General features: G+C 54.4%; 1 protein-coding gene across 1 annotated transcript in view; it reads left to right on the forward strand.

The window, feature by feature from the left end:
* LOC119159576 (bcl-2-like protein 2) overlaps nt 1-27,121 on the forward strand; it is a 69,167-nt gene extending 42,046 nt beyond the window's left edge. The window contains exon 2 of the mRNA XM_037412379.2: nt 26,536-27,121. Coding sequence (XP_037268276.1) covers nt 26,536-26,682 — 147 coding nt within the window. The 3' untranslated portion in view covers nt 26,683-27,121. The remainder of the gene's footprint in view (nt 1-26,535) is intronic.
* Nucleotides 27,122-27,815: the final 694 nt, after the last annotated feature.

Here is a 27,815-nt window from a genome sequence, read left to right on the forward strand (position 1 = left end):
TCCCTTTCTGTCACTGCTGATATTTCGCATCGGCTGGTTTGTTTCCTTGACACACAGTTTACATTTATGACTGGGCCACCTGACTAGTTTTATTTAATTGCACAAACACCCCGAGATTTAAACAACGCACTCAAGGTCACATTTTTTTTTAACTCACGGCTGCAACACCTTCTCGGGTAGAAGGAAGTTGTGCGTGAGCTCCACCTCGTGTAAACATTTCGCTGGCAACGGACGTTGGTTGCAGTGCGCCCCTGTGACAGTGGAACATTCTCGCGCCTCCTTTGTTGCATTCCGCCACTCGCAGTGCTTTCCCGTCGAACCGGCTTTTTCGCAGAACGATCACCGAAGCCGGGGTGCTTTTTCCACTGATGCGGGCGAGGAGGGCACGGTTGCCCTACTCTCTCTACCCTTCGTCTGCACCACTCGTCTTGAGAGAGCGCGGCTGTGTTGGTTGTTTATATTGCGCCTGCATGACCGGAGAAGAACGAGTCCAGCTGGGTGGTGGTTCTCGGAACGCATTCCAGGCGAGATTTCACTTATGGGAGGAGCAGGAGAGTTTGTACCGCGGGGGGGAGAGCATGAGCGCACGCTTTCAGGGGAGAGTTGACGGGGCAAGTGAAGGGCATCCGCTGCCTCTGGTGGCCTTCTCCGCGGAGAAAAAAGTGTGTGCCGCCGAGAATCGGCGTTGTAATGGCCGGGAGCAAGCAAACGAGGAAAAAAACAAAAAAAACAACGTGGAGCGGTTCAAGACGTCTTCGATGCGCAGTGGTATTCGTGAAGGACGTTTGGAAACCTTCCCGCCCTTCCTCCGCGTCCCCCACCCTCTCGGTGGCAGGCATTCTCCGCCGGCGCTGCTGCAGCAGCCAGCGGCGTTGTTCAGCGGTTGAGAAGCACTGCTCTAGGGATCGTAGCACCGCTTCTTGTAGTGGGTTGGGAACCCCTTGTTGTTGGCCCCGGCTCCTCCCCCACAAATACCTGTGCCGAACAAGTGAGCGAAAGGCTTGCATCGCCCCCTCAACATGTACAAGACATTCCTCCGCTTTCATTGAACGGATTTGCTTTGGCTGTGGCACAGGTGGACTCAAGGAAATGGGCTTGCGGTGTGAGGAAGGCGGCACTGGCAACGAAGTGCTCCCGACCGGGCTGCAGAAATTAGGTGCCTTTCTCCTCTTCTAACCACTACCACCAAGTCACCGCAGACTTTGCTCAGCTGGTGTTTCAAGATCTCGCGCCTACGTCATTCGCAGCAGCCTCGTGGTCCAGCTGGTTTATCTAATCTATCTCGACCATTTCACCCCCCATATCGCCCACTGCCGTTTTGTGACGAAAAATCATAGCAATGAATGATATTGTGGATCATTTAATAGCCCGGTAGGTGTTGGTGCTGCGTCCAAGGCTTACAGTAGTGCAGTTTTCCGTAGTTCGTGGGCGCTGCTACAACGTGCGTTCGCACTGTCTACCTGCTTCCACCGATACCGTTGAAGATCTTTCCCATGTACCACATCAAAGAAAAAAAAAACTGACCTTGGAGGAGCTCTTAGCAGCAGAGCGGCAAGAGTCGCTTTCGTCAGCCGCTTCGAAGCTGAGGATGTGGTCTGTTGAAACCGGAGTGGAGTGGTCGGAGCCCAGACGCTCGTAAACACGGCGGCGGGCCGCTGTTTGGCCACTCGGTCACGTCTCGTCTTCAGTCGCTTCTTCTAGGGAGGTCCGCGTCATCTTCTCACATGTTAACCCCCCCCCCCCCTCGTATCTCTCCCTCCTTCACAGGCCTGGTGTCCTTCGCGCTGAGAAGAGCCGTACACGCGGATCAGTGAAGCCAGGTGCATCTCCAGCGGCGCTGGCCTACGCTTATTTCGTAGCCAGTGCCGCCTCGCGTCCTCGGCGTCATTTACACTCGCTCGTGGCATCATCGTCTATCGAGATTAAGTGTCTCTCGGTTGGGAGTCGTGTGGAAGGTCACGACGCCTGTTGTAGAAGCGGTTTCTTCGATTTCGTGCGTGGCCGACAGCTCGTTCTTTTTGTTGAAGAGCCACGCTTGAACTTCTCGTACCATCGTTGTCGCAGTGGCCTCGCGGTCACTGTAGTTTCCCCACTTTATGTTGCTCAAGTGCCAACGAAAACGACAGGCGTATTTCTTATCTGCACGTTCCTTCTGTTGGAAAGCGTACGCAGAAATGGCTGGCTCCAAATTGAACCTGCAGCTAGGTTAAATAAATGCAGCTTAACGGCGTCCCTTGGCGCATAGAAACAGCGACGGCCCGCTATTGGCACCATCGGCGGCAACAGTTCGACGGCCCTGCGAATTCCTCGGGCGAGAGACGTGCCCCAGCAGCACCAACAGCGGTGGAAGGAGCCGCCGCATCAGTGTGTGGCAGCAGCTCGTAGAGCCGGCGGCGGCGGCCTTTTTACTGACGGCTGAGCGGGGGGATCCTTTCGGCATCGGAGGTGAGAGGGGGGGGGGGGTTTACACGCAGGAAGGGGGCCCCCCACGGGGGGCTGCCCGACCCCTGTGACGGCGAAGAGGGGAAGACAAACAAAAAACGTATGGGACGGAGGAGGAGGAGGGCCGCATTCCATCGTGCCCCAGGAACAGGAACTCAATGGTAAGCGTGCGCTCCCACGACCTTCGCCGCTGGGAGGGTCTTTCTCGCCGTTTCTGCGTGATGGCTGGCTCGCCGCCGCCAGGGCCTGCCGAAAAGTTTTGGTGGGAGCCCTGCTGCTTCTTACACAGACCGGCCGTCCCCGCTGCATGCAGTGTTGGCTTTCGACTGCGCGCGCGTGCATTGTTCTGCTTGGAAGGCTCATTCATAAAAAATTACGCTGATGCTCTCAATTAACAAGCTGTTGTCTTAATTTATCCCTACTCTCCTATCTGAAGCTTCGAAACCAACATGCTTGACGAGTAAACTACATTCCTATTTAACCGAGATTACTATATAGCCTCTGAAGAGGCGCTACTGCAAAGACACACGTGGTGCAGCGTACAGTGTACATAACCCTAGACCATTTTATTCTTTCAGCGCACTCATTCGCTCGATCGTTTTCTAGCAGTCGTCACCGCGGTGGGGAAGGATTAGTTCGTAGGTGTCGCGCCAGCGAAAGTGTAGAGCTCGTCTAACGCGGAGAGCGAGAGGCTATCGCACACGCCTCTGTACAGACCATTGTTCCCGCGATCGATGCTTCTGCGCCACGGGCATCAGCGGGGCTTGGCGCCCCTCTCTTTGGTGGAAGGGCGCGCCCTCTGTGACGACCGTGCTTGGCGGCGATGTGTGTGTGCGTACACTTGTGCGCCGTTCACTGGGCTCCTAATTAAATTTCGCGAGGAGCCGCGTCTCGAGAACAGCTTTTGTCTACTTCGAGTGTTCTCGGACGCAGTTGGTATCGCGCGCACGCCTCATCTCGCTTCGCCCGGTGCTCAGTCGCCCGTGAAGCTGTCGTTGGGAGCTTTTCAATCGCGGGGCTATTATTCCTCAGTTTTCTCAGTCGCCTGTCGCACGAAAGTGCCCAGTGTGCATGAAGGATTTTGCAGCTGAATCGTACGAAGAATATTGTGGATTTCAGAGTTGAAGTGATAAAAAAGTTTGCGGGGAATCGCGTGGCCACAGCTCGCAAAAACGACGGGTGAATTGGCGAAATGTGGGAGAGGCTTTTGCACTGCCGTAGCCGTGCTGGTGAATTTAACTTTCCTATTGTAATGACTTCCTTGCGTAGCATTCGGTGGCCAAGTGACATTGCGTACTTTGCTTCAAAAGTGGATATGACCGCCGCCGTTGCACGAAGTCCGTGGCAGACACTGCGAATGAGCTTCAGCCTCTCCATGCAAAAGTGCGGATGCTCCGAACGCCGCTCCGTGTGCACACGAAGTCACCGCACGTGCGGCGGACTTCTACGGGACGTAAACGACGGCCCTCGCTGGAAAGCGTACGCGCTTCGCCTTCCTCCTCCGCTTCTCTGGGGAGAGCGGTGCGGCATGCATAAAAACGATGGCGAACATAAAAGGCACCCTCCTTCTCTGTTGTGGAGAGGGACGGACGCAGCCTAGCTTCATTCTTTATTTCTCTTTTGGTGCTTAGTTCTTTTTTCACGCTCGGCCTGCGCTCTCTCTCGTGCCTCTTTCTCACATCCTTGTTTCTTCTTTCGTTCTCCGATTCTCGGTCGTCTTTCTCCTCCTCTTCGAGGGATCTCCTCTCTCTGCTGCCTTCTCCGCGGTGTGCGTGCGCTCTGGGCGGCTTCTTCTCCGCGAGAGTATACATAAGTTGTAGAGGCCGCGTTCCAGGAATTTTCTCGCCTCCTCAATGAACTTTTTCCCTTTCCCTCGGTGCCTGTCACGTGAGGGGCGTGGAGAACGGTCGAGAGGGCCCAGTCACGTGGCTCTTTCTCGGGCTCCTTCGTTCGCTCCCTCCGCGGCGTTCATCACCGTCTTCGTTCCTTCTTCCCACATTCGTCGCTTCTCTCCGCTAGCAGCCCCACCATCTCGGCGGTGTGCTTCGTGGGAACGTGGCTTCTTCGCACTCGTTTCTGCCTCGGCTTCTCTCGTGTCGGCTCAGCTGGGCCGCCACGCCGAGTCGTCGCGTTGCCGAGCTTTTAAAACTTTCCACAGACGTACGTTCCTGCGTTGTTTTTTGCTTCGAGGCATGTTTGCCTCCCTCTGCTCGCACTGACACAGCGACATTGTTTTTTTTTGTTTTTTTTGTGGTCCACCTTGGGATTCGGTGCTCGGCTGCTAACCCGAAGGTCGATGGTGGTTCTTGTGCGTTAAATTCCACATATTAATCATCAAATTAGCATTTTCCGTTTAACGAATTTTGGCCCCTATTTTCATCCGCCCCTCTAGTTCATGGTACTCGAGTGATGACGTGACGGTTGCGGGTTCAAATCCCGATCGCGGTGGCGAAATTTCGATAGAGGCAATTAAGATGCTGTAGAGGCCCGTTTGCGCATTGATGTGCACTGACGTGCAACACAGGACTCCAGATAGACGAAATTTTCATGGGCCTTATCTATGGCGTCCCTCGTAACGTCATTGTTTCGGAATTCAAAATCCTAACAATTAATATTCACGCCCCATAACGAACATCTTAAGACTAACTTGACGCAGCACGTCGATTGGTCTAAACCGGCAGGTCCCAACAAACTGTAGTGAAGACAACGTCAGTTCCTGTTCTCACCCACCGCTACGAAACTACCCCTTGGTTCTTGCTACTGCGATGATGCAGTTTAGGCCTCGCAGTTGTCGCGCGTACATTCTTCGCTCAACCACAGCTCAGTGTAGCTGAGAAACTCAGAAGCACGCACTTGCTTAGCTCTCGACATTAGTAACGCGGGGAAAAGTGCTTCTCAGTTGTCGGATGCAAATGGAGCGACTGGGCAGCGGAGGGATCGCGTAACTGTTAATAAACCCAGGTATCGCAGCAAGCGGAAGTGCGTTGCGACTGATAGAGTTCGCCAATGACGTCAATGGCTGACGTCGTCTCACGTTGCCGAAGTGGGCGGAGGCGCGACGACGGGCTACGCCTTCTCCTCCATGCGAGGGAGAAGGGTGGCGAGGCCGCGCGAAAATTTGAAACCAGCCTAAACCTATGTTGTAACCCCTGTAACTCGCTTAATATAGCAGGTATTCGCGAAATTCTCACGGAAGCATGCTGGCGAAGCAAAAGCGCACATATTTCTCTTTATAAACAATTTTGGGGTTGTTTAGTGGCTCTTTTAAAGGCCAGCCTTCTCCGAGGCACAATGTCTGGCGCTTTACACCACTACCGCGGTTCTGAAGCGGGCTCGACTTTCCAGCAAACACTATGTAACGCAACGCGAGGCTGTCCTTGCGGCGCGAGTTGTTTGTGAGCTGATTAGTGGCGCACTTCCCTGTCGGGCGTCTTTGAAGTGGGCGGCCCGTATGTGACGTCGCTCAGTCCCTTCGTGGCGGCGGCGATCGTGGCGAGATATATATATGTATCGCCTCGACACGGTCAAGAACGAGAGCGGCGCCTCGGCCGAGGTGGATGTGCCGGGGCAACCCGGATGTGGGCCGTGTAGCCTAGGCGGCACGTGACCACTCCGGCCATTGTTGCTGTTGGCACTTGGGAGCGGGGCCGGCCTCGAAAATGATGGCGTCCACAACACCACTCCCCCTCCTCGCATAGCTGCTGCGGGCGTGCTTGCGTTCCTGCTCTGGGGAGTTGCTTCTGCCGCCTCGAGATTGGAGGCGCAGATGAGACGGTGCATCTTCTATCTTGGTCGTCCGAACCGATCGCCGCCTGGCTTCAGTGCGGGAGAGAGCGGCGGTGCGTATCCATGGCGGAACCAGCGCGTTTTTTTTTTTTTCTTTCACCTCTACTCGTCTGTTGCTTTCCCCAACTCGGCATCTAAGCTTTGCCGCTCGGCCTCTGCGATGTATATAACACGCACGTCTGAAACCGTTCTCGGGGAGCCTATATGTTGGCGCAGTGGGCTTCCCGCTGCCTGCTGCGCGTGCTCTGCTGACGTCGTCGCTTTTTTTTTTTCCGCTCGTGGAAACATCTGGACGTTGCTCTTCCGCTATAGGCTGAGCCGCCACCCGCTGACGGAAATTGGCTGTCCTTCGGCTTTCCTTTGATCCGGAGAACCTTGCCTCCCGAGCCGCGGTTCGCGTCCGTGCCAGCGACCGCGGCTTGAAAGACAGCCATCCGCTTTACGCCCCATTGTTTCGTTTTAGCTGTTTGTGCTGCAAGCGCCGGACGCTCCGTAAGCACAAAGATTTGCATCGTTCAGGTTATCCCCACAAAGGCACCTACAGTGAAGGAAGCTCCCCCCCCCCCCTCCGAACCGGTGCAGCATTTCACATATTTCGAAGTGTAAAGCGCTAACGCTTATCATTATACTTTGTTTACTTGGCCCACGGGGCAATGTCTGCCTTGCTCCGTCACCTGACTGCATTCGCTTACGAATCTCGGTCTCAGCCTCTTTAGTGTCGACGACGTGTCCTCCTCGCTCATCATGTACTTCAGCCCAAATTTGGCATGCGGACTTTGCAGGGCAGCGGTTGTTTTCCTTCGGATATGGGTTTCGTCGTACAGGGGGACATGGCGAACTGACCGCCGAAGGATTAGCATGCGTTGCTCCTCTCATTCAACACGTGGGGACAGCCAAGTTGCATTACCCCTTGTGTCCCGGGCACGGCGGCGTTGCCTCACTGTGGCTACCTTTGCCGGTGCTTTGGACCGTGGAAGGGTAGCCGCGGCCCGGCAACGAAGGGCACGCAAGAGCGGCTTTGGCGCATTCCGTCTCGAGGTGATCCGGTTGGGCGAGAGCGCGCGGCCGATTGCGCGAACAAGCGTGGTACAATTCCGAACGGGTGCCGTGCAGCGACCGTACGCGCTTCTCTTGCTTTTTTACTCGCATTTCTCGACACGTGCAATGCTCGCCTCCGCACGCAGATGTGATGCCTCGAGGATGACTGTGGGCGCGAGTCGAAGCTTGACCGCGGTGGTCACGCTTGCAAAACGCCGGCTTTCCCATGCGAGCCCGGTCGATGGGCCCGGCCCGATTGACCGCCGGAACGGAATAAATGCACGCGCAGAAAACGTGCGCGAGCCGAAGGTGAACGTCCGACCGCCATGGCTTCCGCCTTCGAGTGTGCGCGCTGGTGCGAGAGTCGGTTGCAGGAAGACGTTGCGTAACTGTGGGCAGTTTGAGTGACACACGCCGCGGTTACCCTTCGTTCGCTGCGAGTGGTTGAAACGCTTGCTTGTGCTGTTGATTCTAACCGAGTTATTCTAAACCGAGTTAACAAAGGTGCCATGCGTTTATTCTAATGCACGCGCACTTCCTCTTCGTCGGCTTCTGGAACCTAGAATAATCTTGTTAATGCGTCACATTATATATATATATATATATATATATATATATATATATATATATATATATTGGTGATTGTATACGGGCGGAGTACACGGCAGTATTGGAGCGCATCTTCGAATCCTTCTGTAATGTCTGTTTCGCGAGTGCGCCATTGTTACCGCACTTCATGCATCTTCGACGTTCGTGGTCGATATGCAATGTGGAGTTGCCCTGGATATAACATTCAAAGCAATTAATTATTAAAATGTAGCGTTGCGAGTGGCGCCTTCTGAAGGCGCAGAGCCCTTCCCAACCGGAGCAGGGAAAGTCAGACGTATAATTCTAGTTTTTTTATCTTTTTTTCTTCGTGAGGCTGCAGCGCATGCGCAGAAGACTGGGAAGCCACTGACGTTTGCGGATTAAAAGCGATGAAGTGCAGCCCTTAGAACCGTCTGGCGGAAAACCGAGCTTTATTGGCCGCGAAATTGGCCATCCTCGCCGCTCGTCTCGTGTTGTGCTTTAAGGTGACGATTCCCCATTGGTTAAACGAACTGATTTTGCGTCAAGGTGTAGCGGAGATCGGTGAAGCGGCGCGTATCACGAGTTCTTCGACGCGCACGGCTTGAAGCGTGTCTTGAAGGCCATCGCGGGGCGTCACTTCGCCTGGGTGGAGTCCTTCGCACGTATTGGCTAATAGTGCTGGGCTCATTTCCCCCCTACCCGGACGCATTCGTAACATTTCTGGCGCGTATATATGTATACAGCTCCTGTCACGTTCCCCTGAACGGTGTAATGGCCATCCGGTAGAGGGAAGCACTATTTCCCGGTCGGCATTCGAGCGAGGACATGGGTGTTCATTTGCACCGCTTGAATGCACAACCGCCGATTCTAGATGGTTCCTATAGGAAAAACGTATATAGGTACTCGTTCTGTATCTTCCTCCGAAAACGTTACGAGGCGCGTAGTTATACGTTGGATTTGGTGCAGTGTCCTCAGGTACTACGCGTATGCCACAACGTTGCATCCGCGATTTCGGCTTTTCGTTTCACTTCATTTTCTTGGGTATCTGTGCGAATCATGATCCGGCTTTCTATGTGCGAAGTAGCCACATGTCACGCTCGTACCCGCATACATTTAGTGTCAAGTGAATCTGTTCTTGGAGACAGCTCGGCAGTGTATACCTGAACACTTGTTTCACTTTCAAGCTCGTTTAAGCACCAACTTGAATTTGAGTTTAGTTTATTTACCACGTACGGTTGTACAGTAAGTGGCTGGGACAGAGGAAAAAAAGCTATATAAAACAGCTTGATAAAGCCCCATATCCCCATGGCAACTGTGGCAACAAGAACGGCAAAATCAAATTAAACACAGGACAGTTTAAACCAGCAAATCATATGGCTTGCATCAGAACGAAAAATTTCAACAAACTATACTAACCAAAAACGCATATGCTATACATCTAAAGAAAGAGGTAATCAATCAAACAAAAAATAATACTACACACAAATTAATAAAGCATATCTAAAATCGAACTTCTACCACGAATATTCGATTTTTTCCGCGGTCACCGTGTCGCTACTGAAAAGTGTTTAACGTGAAGTTAAATATGAAACGCACCATCCTCCATTCTTTTGGCGAAGAATAACCAGAATTTACACCGACGCGAAAGTTTACTACAAGCGGCTGCGCTCTTCCACGGCGGCGCTGTATTCTCGGCTTCAGAGCGCAATTCGAAGTTGCTGTTGCGGCGACGTTGCCAGCCGCTGCAGTGGCTTGCGTGTGCAGTTGTTTTTCGACCTTCGGAGCAGCACGCGCGCATCAGGCAGTGCACTCGTGCGAGCCGATCGCACAACGCCGGAGTTCGCCGCTGCTGCCAAGCGGAGCGGCGCCCGTCCTGCAGCACGAGGCTTGCATGAATCACGGCGCCGATGCAGTCTGCGCACGCCTTTTTCTCGTTGGTCATTCGCTGCACAGGCGAGCCGACAAAACCGGCCGGCCTCGGATGCATCCTGCACCGCGACGTCCTTCATTGATGAGCGCTCCTGATATCGGGAGTTCATTACCGGGGGGGGCTCCTAATGGCGGCGACCCGACGGTTCGCCCTTTCTCGGCCTTACTTTCGTTGCCAGCGCAAGAAGCACTTCGGCCTTCTTTTACGCCGCCGCTGAGGTATCAGAGGTATCAGTTAATGCGCGCTCACTGGAAAAAACATTCTACAATTTTCTTTGGTTATGTCGTTGCCGACGAATCAGAGCCTAACTTTAAAGGTCTAGAGTAGCACTGCTGCGCGGAAATATCATTGATTTATATCACTGTACAGTGTAAAAACGGCTCTTATCTCAGTGCCGCCCCCAACTGTTTTGTTTACTGTCGAAGCGGCGTCAGCAGGGTAAATCTTGTTCCTATAGGACAAAGTAGACTCCACGCATTGTTTGAACTGAACCCCTTCTGCATAACAGTGCACGTTTGCCACTTAATTAACGAACATCACTAATAGACGATGCGATGGTGCAGTTACACGAAAGGTCTTGTTAGGCGATTAAGACAAACTCGCGCTCCGTTCCTTTTGAAAGGGGCGGGCACTGTTTGTCGGGTGAGAAACGTTGCAAGTCTCGCACGCATCGAGCGATTCTCCTTGGCGATCCTTCCACCGAATTTTCCAGTCTCTCGAGCTCGGCCGATGGACCGATCACGACGCGTGCCGTACTGGGCTCTTTTTTTTCAGCGTTCGTCGAGCCGGTCATTACGGGGGTGGAGATTCGCAGCCACTCTTTCTTTTAGCTTGCGCCTACGGCAATCTAGAGCGGGATGTCTTCAACTCGGCCAGAGAGTTGAGCCAGAGACGAGTGCAGCTGAGCTGTCTTCGCCCGCGGGAAGCTGGTCGGAAGCGCTTGGCTTCCCAGCAATGCACTATTATAGCCTGCAGTGGATTTTGTGTTCTACAGCTTTACTTTCGCTTCGGCGAGATGGTTCGTCGTACTCTGATGAATGCAGCGCGGCTTGGACCGAATACAAGACATCGACACGGGACGAGCGCCGGCGGTCTTCTCCTGTATTCGTTCGAGCAGCGCTCAACTTAACCGAGACTGGCCTTCTCTTATCTTCCAACGAAGGGCCGAAATCTCAGTTGCTTTGAATGTATACAACGCAATGTGTTTGACCTACAGTGCTGCGACGCGTTCTCAACTATACTCCGTTTGCAATCGTGACATCTTGAGACTTTATTCTGCCGGATGCTTCTGGTGCCATTTGATTAACGGATTCCCTATAGTGACGACATGCCGCAAGAGTCGCATTTGCGGTTTCTCGTTGCAAAGCACGTCTGCGCAGGCTATGACTTTCTCGCGCGCGTACCTCTTGAAGCACAAGCCCCTTGCTCAACTTGCTGGCTGCGTTCGCGAGCGGCAGCTTATGTAAGTACGCGATCCACCCTGCCGAGTTATGCACCGCGCGAGTCACGTGGGTTCGTGTTATAATCCTTGGCGCCGCCGTCACTGGGATGGGCGAAGGAGCTGTCTGTATGCCTCGGTGTGAAGTTAGTGTGCGGGGGAGGGTCTTCGTTATATACAGGAGTCTACGCTATCCGGCGGACCGCCCGCGACGGCGTCTTCTCTCCGGATTACGTCAAGTACGCCTGCACCGTGGTTGCTGCCGATGGCCCCCCTCGCTTCTGCTGAAACAGCGCCGCCTAGGGTGCGCGAACTCTGCCCTCTCCACGTATTTCCTTCGCTGCCGTCTTGTCTCGTTTTTTTCTCTCAGCCTCGTTTGGCGGTGAGCAATGCTCACGCGCGTCGTTGTCTGCGACACTACATATATGCTTGCGAGGTAGCCGCCCGGAGATTACAGTTCCGCAGCGCTGTTGCTGCGCCCCGACGCGTTGATATGAAAGCTAGTCGACGTTTCTTCTGTTTCTGGCACGTGTTTCATTTTGTACCTCGGTCAGCCTTTGTGTGAGTGTAAGGTCGGATTGCCGGAAGGGTCGCATGGAGCTGCGACTATATACGGGCGTTCTTAAAACGCTGAGCAAGCACTCCCCCCCCGCCTCCCCTAACTTATTTCCTCCTTCACCATTGCATATTATCTATAGATACCTCGCGCCGCCGTTCAAGTAGGTATTGGCTGATGGAAATTAGTAAAGGGGTGGCCCATCAACGAATCGCAATTTAGAATGGCTGATTACGCGGTGTTCGACGGAAGCGCGAGAAGTCTAGGAAGTACGTATACGCTCTATTGAGTCTCTGCCATTGTTCAGTTCGCGTTCTAGTCGCAAGCGCCTGCACGGGAGGAGGAGGAGAAAAACTTTATCCCAAGAGGGAAAGGTGCGGTGGTGGAGTGTCAGAGGAGCCTACCCAGCGTAGGTCTCCGCTACCCTCTTGGCCCAATCCAAGATCTGGTCCTGGACCTCGGGCGCCGAGCTGCACATAGCAGCCTCCCACTGCTCCCTACTATTAGTGTGTAGAGAATTGGGTGGTGGGTTTCGAGTACACCCCCACATGATATGGTCTAGGTTAGCTCTTTGTTGACAGAAAGTGCACAAAGGGGAGGGGTATATAAGATGGCGAAAAGATGGGGTAGGAAACGTACGCGTCTGTAACTGGCGCCATAGTATTTCATAGTATTTCACGGTAGCGCGAAGCTCCATGATGTAAGAACAAATCACTACCGCCTACAGCGCACTATATACCCTGCATGGGAAGACGCGCTTGTTTCTATTCGATCAGTCGCGCCACAGCGTGTGCATTTAATTTACGCTTCGTTCCGGTATTTGCCAGGTGTCTCGTACGTCTTCATCCGGCGGTGCGCTCGCGCCGCTTTTTCTTGCAGAATCGCGTGCACGGTTAGTTTAGTTACCTGCAACGCAACAACACTTACACAGCATCTGCCCCCGCTGCTCTGCTGTTGCTAAGCAACGTCAAATTCGGCTCCGCTCGTTTCGAGCGCGGTGAGTGACGTCGGTGCGCCTTGTCGAGCTTGGAAAACAGCAGGACGCTTATCCACTGCTCGGGGAAAAAAAAAAAAGAAGAAAAACACTGAGTCGTCGTCCTAGGCGCCGATGATGTGCGGGGAATTGCGCTCGACGTCGAAGAAGAGTAGCGCTGCGTTGACGCATCTGTCTTTGGTTCCGCAGAGGAGGCGGAAGAGCGATCCAGCGCCGAGTGGCGATGCGAGGAGGAGGCGAAAGGAATAAAGCGTGGGCAAAAGGGGGAAAGGGGCCATCGGCACTTCGCGGCAGAGGCGTGGGAACGTCGCCTTCGGTTGCTTCTTATGCGCGGCTCGGGCGTCTTAGGTCTTCTTCTTCCCACTATACAGTGTTTCGTCTTTCTCTTTGAGCTCTCCGTTCCCAGTGTTCCTTTTTTTATGCCGTCCCGCAGCTTTCGGCGGCCGTGTTGATTCGGGCTATATGTTGTTTGCGCGCGAGCGGACCGTCCTCCCTCGCCCTATTTTATTCGTGACGAAACTTTATTGACTCGACCTCTAGCCGGTTTGCGCCGTCCTCTCAAAGACCTCTTGTTCGAGCTCCTCGGCGGGAAAGACGGGCCTGTTTTTTGTTCCTTGTGTACACACACACACATGGCGACGCCTGAGAGATGGCGATAGAGGGCGGGTAATGGGAGCTTATTATACGACATAACGTTAATCTGCGGGAGGGGAGATTTCTCCTCGCTTCGTTCCTGGAGGCGCGTGATTCAGCGGGACTTGGTCCGTTTGCAGCCGGTGACATGACCGTGAAAGAAGACGACCTCTCCCGCGCGTCTTGCGTATGCAGTTCATTGGAAGCATTCGGCTGCTTGGCGCGTTTTATGCGACACGGGAAGTGCGCGAGGAGTTCCGCCAGCTGGTATTCGGCGTAGCTCGGCTTATCTGGTTTCGGTGTTTCTCTCTATTTCGTTTCGTAGGCGCCCCCGCGATATCCTGTGCGAATTTTACGTTGGCTTCCGCGTTTGCTTCGCTTCTGACGCACTCGAAGCGGTAACCTCACCACTTCCAGCTTGATGGATGCGCGACTGCCGGAGCTCCGGCTGACGCCGCCACTGCCGCCGCGTCCTGTGTCTTTTATTTATTTTTTTATTTCCGGCCGGACGCTCTCACGTAAGTGCAAGCCGTATGACTACGGGCCATATATAAGCATTAGTGCGCGACCAAGTTGTGGGATATCTTTTTTTTTTCTTTTGTGAAAGATTCGTACCTTGGAAGAAAATAACGGAAAAATGTTCATATCTTGGAATGCACTGATAGATCAGACGCCGTTTTTGCCCATGAAACCAACTACTGCTTCATGAGCGACTATACCTTGAGATGCTGCATGCCTATACTCCTTCACATCTCAAGAGTTCGCGATTATGTCTCTGGCGGCGCGGAATCCGCATACCGCCGTATGATCTCTTTAACGAGCACCCTTTCCATGCCGATCAAACGGGATCACTTCGTTAGCCTTTGTTTTTTAAACCTCTATTGTTGTGGGCTTTCCTGCTGGGCGTCGACCCTCCGTGGCTTCTCACGCAGTGGTGGGAAAACGCCTCGAGGAGGTGTCGGCTTGTTTCTCCACTGGCGGCCGATCGAAGCCGCCGACTGATTCACGCCGCCTCCCCTCTTGTGCGCCCCGAGCGTCGTCGGCGCGTTTACGGCCACTTTGTCCGCTGTCACCAGGCCGCTGGCGCGTCGAGGCACTTATTAAACGGGCGCCTTCGTGTCGCCGCGTCCCTCGTTGCGTCGCCCCGGGCTCGAGCGTCTTCTTCGGCCGTTTTGCTTCCCCGCCGCGCTTCCGGAACCGCCTTCGTCGGCGCTACCGGTCTAACTAACGTTCGCCTTTCCGATGTTGGCTTTGCGTGTTATTTCCAGTCTAGCGTTCTCCAACACTACGCACGTCGATGTAGGCGGCTGGCTTCAGGTAATCCGAACCCCGTTCATGGCGCAATTGGTCGCCCCCTCCAAACTTGTTCGCGTAGAGTATTTCGTTGAACTCTAATCCCCCTTGCGTCGCTTGTAGTGGCTGCTGCAAAGTACAGTCTCCTGCATTCGTTGAGCCTAATTCGGTCTCCGTAGTTCAAAGTCGATAACCGAGCGCGGCGCGAATCTCGCGTTATCTCGTTTCGCTTCTTCATTCCTCGCAGTATCTCGTTGTACTTTCCATTCGTGTGCGGGCGTTTAGCCGGCTTGAGCAACAGTGGCACTCGATGCGCTCGTATTGCGCCTCGCTCGCGCAATGCACTGGCGGGAAATAAATGCCGTGTCCACTTGAACACGGCGCTGTACGGCAGGAAGAAGCCTTATCAAGCGCACTGGCACGCACATCGACGGCCACGCGAAGCTTCGACAAACCCGTCCCCAGTGAACTGGTCGTTGCCGTCCCTTTCTTCGTGGCTGATACGCAGCACTCATCCGCAAGTTTTCTCTCGGCTTTCTGCGCGGTGGCTGTTGGTTGTTCCCCGGTGCGTGTGATGCATTTTGTTTCCCGGCGTTCGCGCGTGCTCTCCTCTCGGGGTTCCCATGTCCCGGTGACTCGACACTGGCTGCGGCGGCAGTTTTTTCCCATGGCCTCCTCCGATGTCTTCGCGACCACCGCGCCGTTGCTAGGGCCCTCCTCGCTCCCTGTGCCGTCTCAGCCGACGTCGTCTGTGGGGGAGAGGCGACCTCGGCTCAGCCTTAGATTCGCCCCGCTGCTGCTGCTTGTGGCTTCATTGCCCCGTCTTCTTCCCCTCATTCTCAGTCCCCCACCTTGTGTTTGCATTTGTTTGTGTACGACACGCACGGTGCGTCACTCTCTCGGCCTCCCTCCCTCTCCGCGGCGGCGAGACGCGACACCACCACCGGCGGCGGTCTTGGAATGCGGTTCATGGGCGGCGGCGCCGCATCGCTTTTGACGTGCCGTCGAACGCCGCCGCCGCTCGGGGGCCGTGCATCCCGAACGCGAAGAATGCCAGTTCTACCTGCCTGCCGCGGCCCTACGGTTGGACTATTCGCGGCGGAGTGCCTCCCGCCTCTGGGGTCGTGACTTAAGCGTTGTGTTGTCGCGGTACTCGTAGAGGATACTTTCGGAAGCTTGTCTGTTTTTATGCCGGCGTGTCTGTCAAGAAGGGGAGTGGGAACTTGTTCAGTTTTGGCCAGTAGCCCTTCGTATGTAATTGCGCTTGACTTACAGGCACTTCCAGTCTGTCGCCACTCGCAGCTGGAATTCCGCCCGAGTCAACACGTGCGTGCATCCAGGTTCTTTCCGCATTCCATCCGACCGGTCGCTCGCCCGCTTGGGTTAAAAACCGTGTAGCGTTTACTTATTTCCTCGCAGTGCAGTTGGTTTGCCCACCCTGGTCATAAGCACTTCAGGCTGGAGTCAGGTTCTTCCCAAGCAACACCGATGTACAGCCTTGCCATATATGTGATTACATCTTGTGCTAAGGCCGCTTGCTCGCCTTGTTTATTTGCGTCCCTTTTTAACTACGAAGTCGCTAGATGCACGGGGGCGCAGCATTTTAACATTCAATGGCATAGCGTTCTTCGCGAAGTTCTTCGATTGTTTTCAGCCGACGCGCGCGGTACAGCAACAGCACAGAAGCCAATTTCATTTCTCGCTCCGCTGAGCGGCCTCTCGTCGAATCCATCACGGCGTGTCTTTTTAACGACGCTTGTTCAGAACGCTCCGCCCCGTGGCAGTGATCACGGCCGAAGACGTTGTTGTTCTCGTTAAGAAAAGGTCTCTCTCTCTCTCTCTCTCTATATATATATATATATATATATATATATATATATATATTTATTTATTTATATGGCTTCAACCAACACCCTCTAGACTTGCTCCAACCCGTGGTAGGCCCCCCGAGAGAACCGGCTGCGCTGGCAATCCTCGGCCGCCTTTAAGAGATTGTGGAATCGATTACCGTTGCTGCCTTTGTGACGGTTGAGGACGACGATGAAATGCGAGGGCATGTGAATCTTGCACGCGAGGCGTCGTCGAAGGCGCTGCTGTCTGGGGGCCCGCGGTGCCCTTGGTCTGGGAGGAACGTGACTGCTTGCTTTGGGGGCCTCTGGCTTAGGTGGGCCACCCTTGGAATGCCGTTCCACGGCTGCCTCGATCCTCCCAGCTCGCGGAGAGGCCGCCACGTGTTACGAAAAGTTACGCAAATCGGCTTTCTACTGACGCGTGCGTTTTCAGACTTTCGTGACTGTAAGGTGGAGGACCGTGTGCTTAAAATTGGGTGCACGTTAAGGTACCCCAAGTGGTCGCAATTTCCGGAGTCCTTTACAGCGACATTGATGTCATTGTTCAAAGAAGTAAAACCCTCAACATTGATTATATTACCTCCTGATTATCTCCGTAACTATGAGCCTAGGTTTTGTAGTCATTTCTGCTTTGACTTTGCATCATTTTCCAAGTAATTCGCTGACGTCTCGTGGCACTGTGGTCCCTTTGGATCCTATGCTGACCGAAGTTTTTGCGGCTCGCGTATGGAAATACGCCGAACGGCGCCGTAAACTAATCGTGGCCAGGGTCATCTCCTGGTCTCCGAAGGTGCAGCCACCGTGTGTGCGACTCGCTACTGTAGCGGCCGTGCGAGCCTCCCGGTCTTCCTAATGACCCGCGGGCCGCGGTAGCCCACGCGCACCACGCCCCGCATGCCTGCAGCCGGCTCCCTTTGCAGCGGCCTCTTGTGTTGGCGCGGCCGTTTTCACGGTCGTGCCTCTTCTCCACCCTCCCCGTCCGCAGCCCCGAACAGGATGCGCTCCGCTGCAGCAGAAGAAGCAGCAGGAATGAAACGGGCCGTTGTTCCTGTCAATTCCAGTAGGAGACCGCGGCATTCTGAGTGTCTTGGCCGCCCTCCTCGCCCTCTCTGCATTAGTTCGCGCGTGGGCCGACAGAGGGGGACGGCAGCCGAGCCGGCCTGCGACTTGAAACGGGATTTGTCTTTGGAGTTGGCCATTCTTGTTTTGTTCGGACATCTGCGCACTCAACTAATGTGTATCGGTGGCATGCGTTTGACGGTGAAACGAAACGTCCCTGGCGGTCCTGCCTTGCGTGCGCCAGCTATAGGGTCGCCGCTTGGGGTACCTGCCCGTGTGACCGCGGATCCGGCTGATTTGACGTTTCGCTGCGTGTGGGCCGAAAATGCGTGACTGTGGCTGCATTTCGTCTGTACGGCGGCCGTCAAGCGTCTCGTTCAGCTGTCGCTTGCTGACTTGTCACAGGCGCATGAATAGTGCAGCATTACAGTAGTACAGTCCGGCTGCCGGCCGGGAGTTACTTGCGCAGCCAACATCGAGCTGTCAGATAGCCGCTACCTTGCGCAACTCTGTTGCATGGCGGAACTCCCGAAGTATCTATCACTCTGAGCTCGCAGAAGTGGCGGCAACGTCGTTTCCCCTACGCCTGTGAACGCGACGCTCTGAACTGTGCGTTCGCGCCTCTCTCTCCATGGCCCCATATGCCAGGGCACGCGGTGTCGTAGCGCGAACTCTCGAACCTCTCTTCCAGCTTGCGGCATTTTCTTTTCGCCAGTCTCTGTATGTGCTGTAGGGAAAAGAGAGCGCCGCCTATATAGGCTGGTCACTTCCTGGATCTCGCTGTGTATGCAGAGGGCGCCGAGGCTTAGCCGCAGACCCGCCCGTCGTCGTCTCTTCTCTCCCTGTATATGTATATATCCGCCTCGCGTGAATCTCAAAGCCACAAAGTGAGCGCCGCGCCTCGACGTGTGTGGCGCCGGCGGCCGGCCGGCTTTTTTTTTTCTTCTCTTTCTCTGTTCGCGAAGTCATCTGCAGTCTCCTACAAGGGCGGCGGCCTCGTATGCGCGAACTTGGGTATAGCCCAGCGAAGTTCTTGTCTTATACGGCGATTGTTTCCTCCATAAAAAAAAAAAAAACTGAAGTATGTCGGCATACTACACCACGGCTACACCGGGATACTACACCATGGCTACACCACGGCTAAACCTTAGCGCAGGCTGTTACTCGAAACCCTTATAGTCGCGTCGTGTTGACGGGCAAGAACTCGAACTAGAACACTCCTTTAGCCTTGCAGTCGTCATTGGTCGCAATCGCGGAAGGGGCCCTGTTAAAGAAAGACTTCGAGCTGTGAATCACCATTGTAGGCAATGTCGGTTTATTGGCAAGTATAAAGAAGCGGGGGTGGATGTGGGCGGCATGGCACGCTGAGTGCGTCTGCTTGGAGGGTGGATGGTTGGAGAGGAGGTCGAAGGGTGATGGTGCATTCTGTTCTTTGTGCTTCTCCATAGACGGGATGGGGGGGGGGGGGGGGGCGTGACGATGCGACCTTGGCGACGTCATTCGAGCGCTCCTGGGAAAGGGCTGCGTCATCGCCTCGAGGGGCAGCATGGCAGTCGTGTTTTCGTGTTGGTGTGCCGTTGCGGCGACACGTGACGGCTTTGACGTCACTCGTGGACATTTAGTCCTCTCCCGTAAAAAAACTAAACATGTCGTGGTTTTGGGAGGTAAATAATACCTTAACGACTACTATGAAGAACTTCCCGACAGTTGGTCGGTGACTGAAGGCGTGCGCCGATATCCGCGTTTCAGCGTATCGCGTTTCTCCGCGAGCGTGCGTTGACCCTGTTCAATGCCGGTTCACCGCCTCGAGCAATCAATAATTAATAACGAACGCGGGCCACCAATCTGCGACCATGCCGCCGCCCGCCGCTGTCAGTGAATGTCGACAAAGCTCCTCCGTGAACCGTGGAGCCGAAGGGTTGTCGTGGCGTGCTCGTCTGCATTCCCAGAGCAGCCTTGCTCACTATTCTTCTTTTGTGGTTGCGGGCGGTGGGTGTTGCAAATTCACGAAAGCAAGCAGTGCGCCCCCCTCGCTTCCCACATCTTGTGCATCACGCGCGCCTGCTGACGGCGTGACCTACGGAGCGTGAAATCTGGGCGGCCTTGGGCGATCCCATCTGCGAAACTTCATTTATCTCGTTCTTTCTTTCCACCAAGCAGCGTTTTTGTTTCTTCTGCGCTGCGCCGGCGCATACTCCTCTGTCCTTCACTTTGTGACTGTTTTGTTTTGGGGCACGCGAACGGGCGGTTTGTTTTTGCGACTTCGCTGTCCCCCCGCCTACGATGTTCTCGTGCGCAGCTTTCTCTAGTGCGGTCACGAATGCCACGAGAACGAGTCTGGTGCTGCACCAAGAAGAGCTGCTTTCTTCCATAGGTTCGGCCTCGTTATTCGAAATTGAAATTTTATTCCGCAACGAAAACGTGTTACGAGGAGGGCAGGTAAAAGCTGAGAAAAGAGCTTGAGTAGCCCTGACCCCCTATAGTACACAGGGTAGCACAGAAGACGTGCGGCTAAGGACAACCAAATAAAATTATTTCTCTATGTGCATTTAAAAAAAAAGAACCAATGAAAGATTACAATGCAGGCATAAGAATGTAGTCGCCAGGTTTTATGGTGTGGATGCCTCGCACATTTATCAGGTGTTTGAAAGCGCATAATTAGCAGCTCAAGTGTAAACAGAATTCTGGTTCTCCCAACCTACATATCACTTTTTTACTTGACGACTTGGAAGTTCGGCGTGGAAAAACACAGATGTGGAACCTGAACAGGCATCTTGTGCCTTGTCTTCGAACATGACCGCTCCCCGACCCGCCCGAGTTGTTCGTGGGAAACGGACACTTCGACGTTGCTGTAAAGCCGCGTCAGCTGCCGTGCGCCTGAAGACTTTCCGGTGGTCACAGGGTGGCTGTTGTGGAAGTTATTTTAGATGCGGAGCATTTAATACTCGAGGCTTGTAGTGCGGCGCCGTCCGCAAGCTTCCTCCTCCTTCTTCCACCATCTGTGCATCCCTTCCTCCTCTACACACCGCGCGCGCTTCACTCCTCCACCATCTGTGCACTCTTCCTCCTCTACACACCGCGTGCGCTTCTCCTCTTCACGAATAATCGCTAGCTGTGTATAATGTAGCGCGCATGCGCCGTCACGCTTCGAGAACATCGGCAGCTGACGCGCGCGCATGCGCCGTTGCGCTTCTCCCCCTTCTCGAACATTCGACAGCTGACGCGCGCATGCACCGTCGCCCACCATCTGTGCCGCTCGCGCTTCTCCCCTTCGAGAACATTCTACAATTCTCCTGATTCTCCAGTGGACGCGCATGCGCCGTCGCGCTTCGAGAACATTCAACAGCTGACAGTGCATGCGCCGTCGCGCTGTATGGTCGGCGCTCGCTCGCTCAGTTGCCGCTCGTCGGTTGGTTTGTACGGCGCGTCGACGTCCAAGGTCGCGGTGAAATGAATTCCAACGAATCCACAAACACAATGATCGACGTCCCTTCGACCAGCGCCGTCCTTTCGCATACGTGTGTACGTGTTCACGCATTTAACACCCCCTCCTACAACCACGTTAACCAATTTAGCCATCGACCCAAGTAAGTCGCAATTTAACACCCCATTTCACAACCACGTTAACCAATTTAGCCATCGACCCAAGTAAGTCGCACTTTAACACCCCGTTAACCAATTATATGCTCCGCATCCTCCTCAGTGTTCCCCCGAGGGAAGCTGCGGGCAATTTTTTTCCAGAGGCGCAATTTGGCGTCGGCAACGATGACTGCCTTTAGCGGATCTCTCGCGTCGCCCTTTTATGACGCCCTGTGGTGGAAGGACTCGGGACGTCAAACGGGAAATCGCCAGCGGCCTGTATAAGAAAAAGCTGGCCGGCTGGCCAATAGTGGGAAGGCGAAAAGAACGTGCTCTCGGCGTGTAGAGAGGAGAGGGCGTACGGTCGGCATCCACCGCCGCATTCCTGGGCAAGCGCGAGGCAGTGAAAAATGAGTGTCCAATCTCGGCAGTCCGTCAAGCCGGGCTTCCCACGGCCAAAAGGCGGCGCCTTTTCGACGGCGTTCGCCAATACTCGAGAGATGGATCGCTTCGGCGGGCACGAACGTTGCTCGGTTCGCTGTGCGAGGACCGGAGGGTTGGCTGCTGGTCGGTCTTTTTCCCTTAATGGGAAACTGTGTGCGTGCGTGTGTGGCGACGGCTCGCCGGTTCCCGAAAGACAAAACGTCTTTTGGTTTCAGCCGCGAGGCTTCCTTCCGGCTATCTCCTCGGCGTGTCTGGCGCTCACTGATCGAGGCTGTGATTTACGTTCGCACGGGGAGACCCGCTGCGCCGGGGGTCCTTATTTCTGCTCCGGCTGGCTCGCGCTCTGCCGCTTCCAACGGCGTGCACTGCTGCAGTTGCTAGCAGTTTTCTCGCCTCACGACGTTGGTCGACGAGGCAACGGACCGACACGTTTTACTGGCAAGAGAGAAACGCGAGGTGTCCTTTTAAGTTCACCCGAGACCTCGCTTGCTAGCCTTTCACCGAGCTTCACGTGACGCCGAGGCAGGACTGGAGGAGAGACGGCGCCGCCGCATCCCCGGACCGGTACACCTTGGCGCGTTGCGCACGCACGAGGAAAAATACTTTTGTCTCTCGCTCGAAGCCGGAGCGGCTCTGATGACGCGTGGTGGCGAACAAAAGCCTTTTGTTTCTGGGCGACGCCCGCATTTCGCGGATGCTCGCGGTGCCCCGCACTGCTTGCTATACGCAACATCCGGGAGTGAAAGGGACAGGGACACTTTGTTCTGGGCGCGGGAGGAGGCGTACGGCACTTTCTTTTTTTTCGACCCTTTTTTCTCTTCTTCGCACCGCTCCCATCGGGTCCATCCGCTCCGTGCAGCTTTCTTGTCCTGGTTGTGCAGCGATTCAACTGGGTGTGGCGGATCTCTCCGTCAGGCTCCATCTGTATGATGTGTTCGCGCGTCAGTGCCATTCGAAATTGCAAACAAAAGAACGTGTTTCGTTTGTTTTCGTGATCGCGTACTCCGGTGAACGTCGCGGAGTGCAGTAATGTTCTGCCGGTTGGCGGCGCCGCTTAGGGGTTTCCATTTTGGCCAGCAAGAGATCCTACACAGCAAGGTGCTCAGCCTGTCTCGACATTCGAATACCGTCGGAAGACGCGGAGTAGAGAGAGAGAGAGTAAGAGGCAAGGGGGCGTACTCCCCGAGTTTCCGAGACCAGGAGTGCCGCCGGTCCTTCCACTGCGAAGACCTGCGTGCCGAGGGAGGAGCTCTTTCTTTTCCCCGGCTGTCTGGCGATCCCACGCCCGGCGTCATTCCGCCCCCTCCTTCGTGGCGGCTGCAGTCCGATTGTGTTGCGCGGTTAATTTCGCCAAGGTCGTTCTCACGGCGGTGCGGAGCGTGTGGCGGACACGTTGTCGCTGTCAGGCGCCGTGGCGGCTCGCCCGCTCTTGATGCGCCTGCAACCTTTTACGCGCGCCCGGCGTGCGTGTGTGTCGGTTTTGGCCGTCGCGTCGCTTTTCTTTTTTCCCATTGGCTCGCTTGGTCCCGATGCGTCTCCGCCCCCGTTACTTTTACCCTTTCTCTCCGGTCTGCCTCTCCGTTGCGAAGGCCCTGTCACCACTCTTCGAAGCATAAGCAGCAACAAACAATATGGCCTTTCAGTCCACACTGTTGACTGCCGCGATGAGCTGCGAGTTTGTTGATTTGGATGGCAAGATCGGTGGTCGCGGTGCCAGACAGCGATCGCACCCTTCGGAGTGCTGGTTCTGTAAAACATTGCGCTGAATTCTCAGATTTACTGTTTTCGTGTTCTTTCACCTGCTACGACTGAGCGACGGCGTGAATGCGCGCTTTTGCGCTAATTGATAGCGCGGGGATCTTGGAAAACTGTGCTCGATAAGCTGTTTCTTCAACGTACGCCATTTGCAAAACATACATGCAGCGCCCGCCACCTATAGGACGCTTCCTCCACGACGCATCGAGACGCTGCGTCGTGGAGGAAGCGTCCTATAGGTAGGAGAGATGTGAAAATGTGGAAAAGTAGGAGAGATGTGGCCATGATAGTCCTGGCCACATCTCTCCTACTTTTGCGTGTCGTTTGCTGTCGGCTCTGACAGGCCTGCGTGGCTCGTGACGTTGACACACTACCCCGTGTGAAACGAGGCGAAGCGTATGAAAACAATCGCTACCCAACAAGTAAGAAATAAAAAAAAACGTGCAAGGAGATAAAAATTAATAAGCTGGCAACGCCACGTACGCCCACCTCTCGGCACCTCAGCATATACAGACATTCGCTTTCACCCAGCTCTCTTTCCGTTTCCTCTGCACGGTCTACGAGCCCTGCTATCGGAATTTTCGTTGCGCGCACAGCCTTGTGTTTGGATGTTGCAAAGTAGCGCTGTCTCTGCCTCGCGGATCTTTGGGATTGTCGTTAAAGAACGGACCGTGCTCCATGCAACTAGGAGGATTTGCTTTATATATATATATATATATATATATATATATATATATATATATATATATATATATATATATATATATATATATATATATATATATATATATATATATATATATTTCACATTGAAGGAGCATAGCAACTTACTTCCACCAAATCTCACTCGCGCCTCTAGAAGAAGCTGTACACAAAGCACGACCGTTGTCACGAACGTCCAAAGCGTCGCCGTCCAAAACAGCGCAGATCGTCACGGTTACGCGCGCACGTGTGTACGAGGTTCGTGGGACCTTCGAGGATCGCACCTTGCGAGGCTGTCGCCGCGCTGGTCGCCTACGTACACATACAGGCCTTTGAACACGGCTCAGCGAAGCATTCACGTCACGTCACGCGCGCCTCTCCCACTAAAGAAAGGGTTCTTCAGGAGCGCGGCGGCGCGCTCCCGGCTTTTTTTCCACAGCTGCACCTCAGCCCGTTCGTGTTGCGCAATATGAGCACTATGCGTGGACAATCCGTTGCGTCCGCCTGACCGCAGGGATAAGCAAACTACGACGCTCCTCGGGCCCTATTTGCCTCTCATCATTGGATGGGGCCCCTCCCTGTCGTGTATAGGCTTTTACCCTCGACTGATCATAGCCGTGACGTACGTCAAGTGCGTGCGAACGGGCACTCCCCGCGCGAAATAAAGAAAAAGCGCGCGTTGACGCCTTTCGCCCTGTCACCGGTCTTGGCAGGCGCCGCCGCGCCTCGTGTGATGTCCTCGAAGCGCGCGCCCGCTAATATGCTGTCGGGGCGGGGGAGACGTCACGCCCGTTTAGGGAAGCGCGTGCGAGTTGGAAGCATTTGCATAAACTTCCGTGGGGAAGGAAGGGAACTCGTTTCTTCCTGCTTCACACCCCCTATTCTTCCTGACGTTTGATGGCGTTCCTGGTGAGCCTTGTTTGAGCTGGGCTTTTTTTTTTCGATCTCCCTCTGTCTCTTTCTCTCTCTGCGCATTCTCCCGCAGCTCATTTAGGAAGGACGCTCTGACGGAGAGTGTATGGCTCGTGATCTTCGATAAGTCTGGTATATCAACGGCTTTGAAGGGTCCGATCCACTGAAGGGCGTTGGCATATGAAGGACTGTGCATCTTTTCGGAGTGGCAGAAGCCTCGGCAGATGAACGGTTCGGCGTGCGAGATGTAGCCTAGAGATGGAACCTCCTTGCGTTTGAGTGAAGCTATATCGCGACTCATCAATGTTTTTATCCAACGCGGCATCCTTCTAAGGTACGATCGATACATGACATCATTCACACACCTCACCATTTTTTTTCTCTTGCTTTGCTCGCAACGTATGCCACGCAAGCTTGCATTCCAGTGGAGGTGGCACATACTGATTGAAATTAAGCTAGCAAAGGAAAAAAAAGGACAGGGGAGAGAACGCCGCGCACAAAGACCAGTAACTGCGTGTGTCCTTGGTTTAGCCTGTTTTCAATCTTTCTTCAGCTTGCATGTGCATACTCTACCTGAAGCGTATTTGCGGGTAGTTTGCCCTTCATATATGTACATTTGTCATGAGCAGCCTCGTGTGCAATAAAGTGACGCGGGGCCACGATCTCGGCCCGCTGCAATGTCCGCTTCTTCGGGTTCCTCTCTCGATGCTCGGGCCTCCAGTTTCGATATCATGGCGCAGCCTGTTGGCCGCAGTCTCTCTCTCGTGTACCTACCATCATCATCACGACGTTGTACCGCGCAGCGTCAGTGGCCCCTGTTTTCTCTGTGCGTGACCCGAGGCCATCGGGTGAGTGGCCCCTCGCGCGGCTCTACAGCGGTCTCTCGCTGCTGCTGCAAGGGCGCCGACGAATCGATAAAACGGGCCGCGGCGTATCGCAAAATCGATGACACCAACACATCGGGGCTTTTTGCGGACGCGTTAGCTGCCTAAGCGCCAACGCCTCTGCAGTCTCGTCTCTTTTTTTTTGTTTCGTAGCTCGTCTTTGCGCGAGTCGCGTGTAAGTAAGGCAGTGCCGGGTCGTGTTTCGCGATCCTCAGCCAGTCTTCATCGGTCACGTCATAAACGTGTTTCGAGAGAACTTCCTGGATTCACGAAAAGTAGCAGCCATTTATGAATACTTGCGCTGTTGATTGTTGTTTAGGCGGGCTTGACTTCAAATCTCTTGTGACCTATTCGCTCTGACAACCTTTAAGTTCCTGGCAACGAGTTACATCAGCAAAGCAAAGCATAGGGGGTGGGGGGGGGGGGGGGGAGGATTAGTTGTTTAAAAAAGTATCATTTTTGTCGGTGAGATCCGAACTCCACAATCATCAAAAGCTGAGGCCGCGGATTGTTAATACTGATTGCTTCTCGCCACAGCCAATGAATGGTTTTGAGTAGCTGTAGTATAGTAGTGGCGGTGTCGTAGCATTTGCATTCCAGTGAAGTGTCCGTACGTCTTCTGTTGCGACTGTGCTCGCGGTGCCTGACACGTGGCGTTCTTTTCCCGCAGGACGGTCTGGTCGTGTTCAGCGAGGAGCGCGACGACACCGGCGCTGCCGAGTCTCCCTGGCCAATCTTCAAGAACGTGGTGTGCGGGGTGGCCGTCACGGCGCTCGGTGCCCTCACGCTCGGCGCCTTCCTCACGTCCAAGTCGTAAAGGGCGGGACCATTTGCCAGCGCTCGGCAAGCCGGCCATCGTCTTATCCCGTCGTGGCCGGCCTGCACGGAGAGCTCCACAAAATACACATCTGCTTCACGTGTACCTGCACGAGAAACACCGCCAACCCGTCCTGTCGACTCTTCTGCTGCGTCTCCGGCCGTGGTCGTCGAGCAGGAAAGGAAACCTTTCGGCACGCCTCTTTTATAGCCGACTCGCGGACACTCTCTTCGACTGGTCCCGTGCATCTACTGCTCACCTTCGGTGCCCCAACTCTGGGGGTGCATCTGGAGACTGTGCCGGTGGGACAGTAGGTGCGACGGCGTCGGTGCGGTCGAGTGACGAGTCTTCTTCGGCGGTGCACACTTTCGCGGTCCCCTTCGCCCGCGTTTGTCCTGCGACCTTCTTCGAGGCGGGCCCGGCAGGCAGTGCGTTTCCGTGTGGTGCTCTCGTGGAAACGGTGGCATGGACAAAGCGAGTCTTTACCTCCTTGCGGGTATGACAGTTCAAACGACGCTGCTGCTGCTTCGTCTCTTATATACGAACCCCCGCAAACAAACAAACAAAAAAAGGACTTCCAGAACGAAACGTGTGCGAGATTGGTGCGGCGCCAGTGTGCGAAGCGTGCGCCTATCTAATACACTGCATCGCTGATGTGTGTGCGTGTGTCTGTCGTTCAGCCGGAAGAAAACGTGTGTGTGTACCTTTTGCTACTTTTACACTGCGGACTTCCCACATGGCCGGGCGCAATCGCCTCCCGAAATGAGCGTCCTGGTCGCGCCGTGCGCCACTTTTCGAAAAATAGCAGTGCTGTAGACTTTCCTTTCTTCTCGTTAGTTTTACCTAGATTCTGCGAACTTCTTGTGCGAATGTGTATTTTCCAGTGGCGCGAGTGAATTATCCCTCCTGTCTGACCCGTAATTGACTGTTTATGGTTTTCTTGTGCTGTACTTGCTTTTTCTTTTTGCTTTTGTTTCAATGCTCTTTTTTTCTTCACCTCTGGAGACCAGACTGCCAGCAACGCCAGCTAGTCCTAAGCTGCCCTTACAAAAGAAAAAGAAAAAACGGTGAACACAGCCTTTGTCGAAGACACACAGTTACGGCATCTTTTTTGGGCGCTTTTCTTTTGGTAC

This window comes from Rhipicephalus microplus, chromosome 1 (genome assembly GCF_043290135.1).
Source record: "Rhipicephalus microplus isolate Deutch F79 chromosome 1, USDA_Rmic, whole genome shotgun sequence".
NCBI classification, from domain to species: domain Eukaryota; kingdom Metazoa; phylum Arthropoda; class Arachnida; order Ixodida; family Ixodidae; genus Rhipicephalus; species Rhipicephalus microplus.